The following is a 9859-nucleotide window of genomic DNA, read 5'->3' as shown; positions in this document are numbered from 1 at the left end:
GAAACATTTTCAAAACGTGACTCATTTTTTGTTTTTAGCATTTTTTTTCAGGTTTCATCAATTGTTACATAAGTAATTCATTTTATTGGAGGGTAGTAGGCCATGACATGCTAAATACGTGTGTATACACGTTTTCCAAATAAAACACTGTAGGACGTCGCCAAGGCAAGAGAGCTGTAAAATACTTTATCCAGTAGGCATGAGAACAGCAGTAAAAAGGAAAAGAATACAACAAAAATCCAAATTCTACAAATTGTTCAGTCACTTTATTTTCTGCATCGTGTTTTTTTTCTCTGTGTATAAATTAAACAGTCACTTTCTAGATATTGCAGGCACGTATTACACATAAGAATGTGCAATAAGGGATCTTAGCACATCACAACTCGCAGAGTCCACACAACGGAAATAATTTTCATGCTTCAGTTGCCCATCTGATGGAAGACATTCTTTGAAGCATAAACAGAATTGGGAAAGAGAGCAGTCCTTCATGCAGAAAAATGAGCAGAGCTCCTTCAAACCTGAATTATTTACCGAACCTGCACGGCTTTCAAGGGTTCCGATGATAACACTTCATGGAAGAAAAAAAATCAAAGGAACTAGGTCACCGGAAATGGGCAGTTTTCTTTCAAGTTTAATCGAAGATAGCAATGGTGGGGATTCTTTATTCTAAAGACTAATTAAAAAGGCGACTTCAACAGTACTCAGTCACTGTCTTCTACACTTTCTTCTTCGTGCTCTATTGTCTCAGGCTCCGTTGTTTCGGTTTCTTCCACTTCTTTCTCAGTCAGAGAAGAAACAGCGTCCACTGCACGAAGCTTCTTCATTTTAATGTTCGGCAGCTTCCTTAAATCGGAATTCCATTCCCTTCAAAGAAAAACACGTATGTAAAAAAACAAAATAAACAAACGAGTAGTACCTTAGTCTCTGACGTTATAATAAAAGTATGTAACTAGCCGAAGAGACATTTGCATTAAGTGACATTAACCAGCTGCAGCTGTCAAACCTTAAAGCGCATCGTGTTCAGTCCTCGATATTATGAATTTACATTTACATTTACTTGTTCAAAGACATCTGCTTCGTGGATTAGAAAAGCAAGTATATTAACGGAGCCTAATGCATCTTACACTCAATGGTGTCGCCATGTTGTCATTTAACAACCAGCTGCAGCAGAGGCACATGCAGTTGTGTGTGACAGAACGTCAGTAGAAAGATGAACCCGTCTCCTCTACTGCTGAGGACATATAATTCATTATCTTATAATAAAGAGTCAGTTTTGCAGAAGGTCAAACACTGCAAGCTTGTGCGTACAAAATGTTATAAACGCGTCACACGTGTCATCTCTGACCTTCAGGGAAGTATCCACTAAATAGGATGAAGTAATGCTTCTCCTTATATTTCACTTCTCTGACTACGGGAACGAGGCCAGATCTTATAAATCATATGCACTTTCTTTAAAATTCCACTTACTATTATAAACACTTCCCGGTTTGCAGTATTTTGTAATGATTTTCACCTGCAAACAGTTTGCTTAAAAGGCATCGACACGTCCAACAAAAACAGCATATGTTACCTCTTGTCAGTTTTCACTGGCACGAAGGCTCCAGGGGATGACAGTTTCTCACCCCGGGCACCTGGTAGGTTTGTGGTTCAAAAGTTTGAATCAACGCCGGGCCAGCTCTGCCTTTCACGCTTCAGGACATAAGCGGAGTGCCATTACATATTGGTAAAGCTCCTTAATGGGAATGATCATCTTCTGCATGCCGATTGTTAGACCTGGCATCCTTGGTGTGGTCACCTACCAAACATTTTGCCTTTAGCACGCCTGTTTTCTGAAATTTGTTTTTGCTGGCATTAGGACTCTGTGCGCTTTCGCATATAACTTATTTGTAAGCCCCTACCATATTGTACCATGGCTCTGTGAATTAAATGCTCCTACTGGACCTGTAGCACTTGTGCCACCCATTAAAGTAGCACTTTAAAACATGTCTCAGGCCTGGTAAGGCAACATGTAGTGCAGTCTTAAACTGCTAGTGCAATCTGGCAAAATAAACTCATTGCCAGACCTAAACCTTCCTTTATATATTACATACAAGTCCCCCTAAGGTAGGCACTAAAGTGTCAAATCTTACATTTTACCTGTCCGGGTAGTAAAAAACGACTACATTACTTTTTCACTACTGTAAGCCTATCTCATAGGATAAACATTGGGTTACTTTATTGCATTTAATAAGTACTAACTTTTGACTGGGTACAGGTAGAAATGGCAGGCATGGTCTCAAACGAATTTTTATTTAAAATCCTCTAATGGTAATGTTGGATTTTAAAATCACGATTCTGAAAATGCCACTTTTAGGAAGGTGGCATTTTCTTGTCCTAACCATTAGGTGCTTGCTGCCAGTGTTGGGAAGTGCTCTATTTTTATAAAAAGTAAGTCCCAGGGCCCTCATCAAGAGTACTGCGGCTTGCACGACACACTGCCCCACCAGTGCTGCCAATGGAAGAACCAATTGAAGTACCTATCTACACATTGCTACGAGTGTGACAATTCAGGCTATTCTAGGCCATTCAAAGCTATAATAATGGTGAGCGTTAGGGAATGTTCTTTTTGTTAATGTATATTGATTTATTAAACCCTGCTGTTGTGCTCATCTCAAAATTAGTAAGACAACACCACAATGTGGTGGACTGTCACTGGAGCAGGTGCTGAAAATCAAGTGCCGATGCCAAGCACCAGAAACCATGAGCATAAATGAAACACTGGTCCTGGGTCACATAACCCTGTTGTTAAGCAATGTGCTTTCATCCCAGACTGTGAGACAATAGAGCTTAGATGTGGGCAAGTTGGGTCATCCTGGTAGAATGGGTGTGGGGCAGAGCTGTTTCCTGTTCCACTTCCACTTCCAACAGGCTTGCTACAGCACACAGAAAGAAATCTAACATTAGTCTTTTTGTGATCTTATATTTCTTAAAGCCTTGGCAGGGGAAGGGAGGAAGTTTCCAATTTCAGAGGTGGGGTAGCCTAAAAGATTCACCCACTTCAAAGATTGGCACCAGGCATAAACATTGGACCCTGAGAACACCTCTTCGAGACACTGCTGGACCCATGGAAGGCTTCAGGAAGACTGATGTGGACTTCCAGAAGGCAGCTCTGTTGCTTGAACCCAGGACTACAAGACTGCACAGTTGGCTGGCCTCTTGTGTTAGCTACAGGGTCTTAAGTTACAGAGACCTTGAACCCTACATCTGACCTAAACTGGTGTAAGTCTTAACAGGCTATGTGGTACCCATCTAGTCCTGGAACCTTAGTGGTGGGGTTGAAGGTGCTGCTCCTGCCTAACCCTAAAAGTTAGGAATTTGCACCAAACAGTGGCCTGAGAACAAACAGGAGACTGGGACCTACCTGTTCGCAGATTCACCCAAGGTTCATCTCACTACGTTCTCCATTACAGCCGAATCTCCGAAAGAAGGTATATGGCCTTGTGGAGCCCTCGTCGGCTACAGCTTGTAGGTTCATCCTGCTGGAGATTTTTGATTTCCAAAAATGTATTAAAATCCAAAAGGTAGAAATCACCCCCACGACTCCATCAAGTCAATCAATCACATAGGATTTATACAGCGCGGATAATCATCAGCAAGGGTATCCAGGCACTGTGAACATAGCTGCTACGGGGTCCAGTTGAAGAGCCAGGTGTTTAATTCTTTCCTGAATTCCAGAAAAGAGGATCAGGTCCGTAGTTGGAGGGGGGAGATCATTCCAGGATTTTGCTGTGAGGTAGGAGAAAGAGCGTCCTCCACTGGTGCTTTGGCAGATACAAGGGGTGTGTGTGAGGGAGAGGGAAGTAGAGCGCAGATGTTTGGAGGATTGGCAGTGGGTTATGTAATGCTGGTCCTTGACTGTAAAGGGCCTTGTAGATGTGGATCAGCATCTTAAACTGACATCTCTTCTGAATGGGGAGCCAGTGTAGCTCCTTGAGGTGAGGGATCGGGTGGGTCATCTGGGGCGGTTAAGCATAAGTTTGGCTACTGAATTCTGTTTGGCCTGTAGTCTCTTTAGGAGGTACGTGGTGATTCCTGCATAGCCCGTTGTCACTGTCCAGCCAGCTGGTGACTAGGACTTGTGTGACAGTTCATCTGGTGTTGTCGGAGAGCCATTTTAAGATCTTGCAGAGCGTGCAGAGAGTGATGAAGCAGGCAGAAAAGACTGCATTGATCTGTTTTTTCATGAAGAGCTTGCTGTCAATGATGATGCCAAGAGGCGAGCGTGGTCTGTCGGAGTGTGTGCTGGTCCTAGTTTGGCAGTCCACTAGAAGTCGCTCCATTAAGAGGTGCAGTTTCTGAAGATCAACACTTCTATTTTGTTTGTGTTGAGTTTTAGGCAATTGTTTTTCATCCAGTCCTCAATGCCTGTCACGCACCTGTGGAAGTTGGCTTTCGTGGTGGAGGGGTCTTCTGATAGTGAGAGGATGAGCTGGGTGTCATCTGGGTAGGAAATTATGTTTATTCCATGGGTTGTGGCAACGATGAAAAAGGCGGTAATGCAAATGTTGAACAGTGTGGGGCTGATGGACAAGCTTTGAGGGACACCGCACATGATCTTTTTGGGCGGTGCGGTGAAAGGCGGTAGGATTCCTTGCATTTTGCCGGTGACAAAGGATGTGATCCATTTGAGGGCGTCTCCATGAGTTACAATGTGATGAAGCCTCTTAATAAGGGTGTAGTGGGATACAGTGTGGAACTGCTGTTGGGAGGTTGAGAAGAAGTAGGGCTGCTAATTCTCCCCGGCTGAGGAGAGTTGTTGTATTGTCAGTGGCAGCAATGAGGCCAGTTTCGGTGCTGTGGCTGGATTATTATAATGGGAGTTAATATTCACTGGGGTCACAAAATTGTATAGTATATGGAAGATTAATGTGTAATACAAATTGGGGTTTCTTTTGTATCACATGATAATGGAGCACATTTTGATTGGTGTATATAAAGTGAGCCAAAATGGCGATCTGCAGGTCGATGAAGGTGGCAACGGCGCAACGCGTCCCTGTAGGCGAATAAATATTGTTTGAACTCGTTACGTTCGTGGAGTTCTGCCATTTCCCTTGCACAGGGGAGAAAAGTGTTTGATATATATATATATATATATATATATAATTTTAAAAAAATTCACTGCATGCGTGACGAGTAAACGCATCCTTCTTATACTTTAAGCCTGTTTTTTTGTGTGTATTACCTGTTTTTGGAAAGGTGCACTGTGGCATTTGCTTTTGTCCCGTGTAGAATTGAAAAGGTGCGTTGTATGTTATCTTAGACAACTTTCATCATTATCAACTTGCGCCAACCCAGATGTTTTATCTGAATTTGTGAAGGGTCATCTCGTTATATGCACCTTTGTGCTCTAAAACAAATATGCATTTCAGCGTTTTTCAACTTGCAACCTTGAAATCAGGAACATTCATGTGACTTGCTTATTGTCACGCATGCAGAGTTATCATGGGGTGTAATCTACGTTTCCTTAACCTTAGAGGCAAATGGGTCAGCTGCACACACTACACAGCTTACAAAAGATAGAGTTTAGCAAGTGAACTGTGAATCATATACAGTTGTTTGCCCTTAGTGCACAAAGGAGGAAGGCCTTCTGTAGGAGCTACTACTGTTGTGGGCTGTGCTTTGCCACTCAGTATATTCAGTACAGATATTTTCTGGCATGCACTACAAAAGTACTGGTTTGAGAATATGCCTTAAATCGTACCCTAGTCCCCAATCCAGTCCGCTACCCTTCCGCAATACACTTGTGCCTGTGTAGCTGACTGTGTAAAGAAAATGATGGGTAGAACGCTCCAAAGTGCCTCTGGGATCAAATGCATTCTTAAACAGTCCCTACCCCTCTTTTACATAATCATTGAGACTGAAAGATTATGTGTTTTTAGGATTTACCTAAACCTCAAGAACAGCATAAAAGAGAAGGAGTGCATATAAACTTTTTGAGGCAGGTGGGAGGGAACTTGGGGGAAAAAAAAAAAAAAAACTATTATGTTAAGAGTGTCAGAAGTTTGTTTCACGAGCTCAAAAGCAAGTATTAAAAGGTCTGAGCCAGATCTACATAGCATTTGAACAGATGCGAAGGCTCAGATTTGGCGTATGTAACCATTAAAATGTTTCTAGCTATGTAGTACAATTTCAGGAGTCAAAAAGGGTTTCCCTAACTCCTAAAAGGGGAGTCCAAATGGATTCAGATTTAGTATCTGGACGGGGCATGTTGTAGACTTACCTTAACAATACTAAATCGGTATCAAATGTATCAATGTTTTGCAAAACGTCAACATTTTACAGGCCCTCCTGTTCGGGTGGCAGACCATTTACAAAACAGAAGGGGTCATCAACGATCCCTTCCCCTTTGTTAATTTAAAAAAGTTTGTTGGGGGTTAGACAGTGGGCATATGTAACCCCTGCCAACTCTAAAAGGATAAACTTTTCTTTTTAACCCCTTGGCTACCAGGCCTTTTCCCCTCCTGTGCCGAGCCTTTTTTTGGCTATTTGGGGCAGTTCGCGCTTAGGCACTCATAAATTTTTGTCCACATAAGCTATCCCCTCAAAATTTGCGTCCTTTTTTCCAACATCCTAGGGATTCTAGAGGTACACAGAGTTTGTGGGTTCACCTTTAGAAGATCAAGGATTTGCCAAAATGCAGCAAAAAGTTTGTTTAAAAAAAAAAAAAAAACATAGGAAAAAAGAGCTACAGAAGAAGGCTTGTGTTTTTTTTCTCTTGAAAATTGAATCAACAAAGGGTTTGCGGTGCTAAAATCACCATCTTTCCAGCCTTCAGGAACAGGCAGACTTGAATCAGAAAACCACATTTTTCAACACAATTTTGGCATTTTACTAGGACATACCGAATTTGTACTATTTTTTGTGCTTTGAGCCTCCTTCCAGTTAGTGACAGAAATGGGTGTGAAACCAATGCTGGATCCCAGAAAGCTAAACATAACTGAAAAGTAGACAGCATTCTGAATTCAGCAAGGGGTAATTTGTGTAGATCATACAAGGGTTTCCTACAGAAAATAACAGCTGAAATAAAACAATATTGAAATGGATGTGAAAAAAACAGCCATTTTTCTCCATGTTTTACTCTAACCTTTTCCTGTAATGTCATATTTTTAAAAGCAATATACCGCTACGTCTTCTGGTTGCGGGTATATAGAGGGCTTGTAGGTTCATCAAGAACTCTATGAACCCGGAGCCTTTAAACGAGCTGCACCTTGCAACGGCTTTTCAATGTATACCGGGCATACACCAGTTCATTTGGTGAAATATAAAAAGTGAGAAATAGGTATCAAGAAAACCTTTGAATTTCCAAAATGGGCACAAGATAAGGTGTTGAGAAGCAGTGGTTATTTGCACATCTCTGAATTCCGGGGTGCCCATACTAGCATGTGAATTACAGGGCATTTCTCAAATGGATGTCTTTTTTAAACACTGTCTTACATTTAGGTGGAAAAAATGTAGAGAAAGACAAGGGGCAATAACAATTGTTTTGCTATTCTGTGTTCCCCCAAGTCTCCCGATAAAAATGGGACCTTACTTGTGTGGGTAGGCATAATGCTCGCGACAGTAAACGCAACATGGACACAACACATTTTTACATTGAAATCTGTCGTGTTTCTTGCAAAGTGCCTAGCTGTAGATTGTGGCCTCTAGCTCAGCCGGCACCTAGGGAAACCTACCAAACCTGTGCATTTTTGAAAACTAGACAACTAGGGGAATCTAAGAAGGAAAATAAAAATAAAATCACATTTTTCCCCACATTTCTGTGAGGGATCACTGCACTGGGACAAATGTCCTACCACCCAACGTTCCCCTCAGAATCGGAACTCCAGTGCAGGAGTGACCCCCAGGAGGCCCTCTCCCTTGCCCAGGTGGTGGCTACCCCGAGGAGCCCCCCCCTTGCCTGCATCGCTGAAGAGACCCCTTGGTCTCCCATTGATTCCTATTACAAACCCGACGTGTGTTTGCACACTGCACCCGGCCGCCCCCGTGCTGCTGAGGGTGTACTTCCTGTGCTAACTTGTGTCCCCCCCGGTGCCCTACAAAACCCCCCTGGTCTGCCCTCCGAAGACGCGGGTACTTACCTGCTGGCAGACTGGAACCGGGGCACCCCCTTCTCCATTGAAGCCTATGTGTTTTGGGCACCACTTTGAACTCTGCACCGGACCGGCCCTGAGCTGCTGGTGTGGTAACTTTGGGGTTGCTCTGAACCCCCAACAGTGGGCTACCTTGGACCCAAACTTGAACCCCGTAGGTGGTTTACTTACCTGCAAGAACTAACAATTACTTACCTCCCCTAGGAACTGTGAAAATTGCACTGTCTAGTTTTAAAATAGCTATATGTGTTTTATTTGAAAAGTAAATATGCTATTGTGACTATTCAAAGTTCCTAAAGTACTTACCTGCAATACCTTTCATGCAAAGTATTACATGTAGAATTTGAACCGGTGGTTCTTAAAATAAACTAAGAAAATATATTTTTCTATACAAAAACCTATTGGCCTGGAATTGTCTCTGAGTGTGTGTTCCTCATTTATTGCCTGTGTGTATGCACAACAAATGCTTAACACTACTCCTTTGATAAGCCTACTGCTCGACCACACTACCACAAAATGGGTGTGGTGGTGGGAGGGAAGCCCACAGAGGGAATGCTGGCGCTACCTCCGAGCTCAGGTGCCAGGACGTAATGGTTACGTCCTCGGCACAGGAGCACTGTGCCGCTGGATGAAACCATTACGTCCGTGGCACAGAACGGGTTAAACACAGCCCAGTTTGCTTAAGGAAAACCAGATGCATAAAAAAAAAAAAGTTTCATTTATTGAAAACCAAATACATATGAACAGGTTGCTAACCTTCGGTAACTACTAAATTGGTAAGACCCTTTGTAGGAAGTTGACTCTGTATGCACTATTTCAAAGTAAGGAATAGTATGCACAGAGTCCCTAGGAATGGGATGGGCATCTGTCTTGGTGACAGAATTAAGTCCTCTGTAGTCCACACAAAACCTCATCTCTCTCTTTCCATCTTTGGTGTGAGGTTTGGGGACTAAGACCACTGGGCTAGCCCAGGGGCTGTCAGAGTGCTCAATTACTCCCAATTCCAGCATCTTGTGGACTTCCACCTTGATGCTTTCCTTAACTTGGTCAGACTGTCTGAAAATTTTGTTTTTGACAGGCATGCTGTCTCCTGTGTCCACATCATGGGTACACAGGTGTGTCTGACCAGGGGTTAGGGAAAAGAGCTCAGCAAACTGTTGCAGGACCTTCCTACAATCAGATTGCTGTTGGCTAGAGAGGGTGTCTGAATATATCACTCCATCAACTGAGCCATCCTTAGGGTTTGATGAGAGGAGATCAGGGAGAGGTTCACTCTCAGCTTCCTGGTCCTCATCTGTTACCATCAACAGATTCACATCAGCCCTATCATGGAAGAGTTTTAGGCGGTTGACATGGATCACCCTCTTGGGGCTCCTGCTAGTGCCTAGGTCCACCAGGTAGGTGACCTGACTCTTCTTTTCTAGCACTGGGTAAGGGCCACTCCATTTGTCCTGAAGTGCCCTGGGAGCCACAGGCTCCAAAACCCAGACTTTCTGCCCTGGTTGAAATTCAACCATTGCAGCCTTTTGGTCATACCAAAACTTCTGGAGCGGTTGGCTGGCCTCAAGGTTTTTACTTGCCTTTTCCATGTACTCTGCCATCCTTGAACGTAGGCCAAGTACATAGTCCACTATGTCTTGTTTAGGCTCATGAAGAGGTCTCTCCCAGCCTTCTTTCACAAGAGCTAGTGGTCCCCTTACAGGGTGGCCAAACAGAAGTTCAAAGGGTGA

General features: G+C 43.2%; 1 protein-coding gene across 1 annotated transcript in view; it reads right to left on the bottom strand.

Moving 5' to 3' along the window:
• Positions 1–244: 244 nt before the first annotated feature.
• TMA16 (translation machinery associated 16 homolog) overlaps positions 245–9859 on the bottom strand; it is a 93645-nt gene continuing 84030 nt past the window's right edge. The window contains exon 7 of the mRNA XM_069243817.1: positions 245–864. Coding sequence (XP_069099918.1) covers positions 702–864 — 163 coding nt within the window. The 3' untranslated portion in view covers positions 245–701. The remainder of the gene's footprint in view (positions 865–9859) is intronic.

The sequence above is a fragment of the Pleurodeles waltl genome, chromosome 1_2 (genome assembly GCF_031143425.1).
Source record: "Pleurodeles waltl isolate 20211129_DDA chromosome 1_2, aPleWal1.hap1.20221129, whole genome shotgun sequence".
In the NCBI taxonomy this organism is placed as follows: Eukaryota; Metazoa; Chordata; class Amphibia; order Caudata; family Salamandridae; genus Pleurodeles; species Pleurodeles waltl.
Note: the sequence above shows the minus strand (reverse complement) of the source record. Positions and strands in the feature narration are given on the sequence as shown.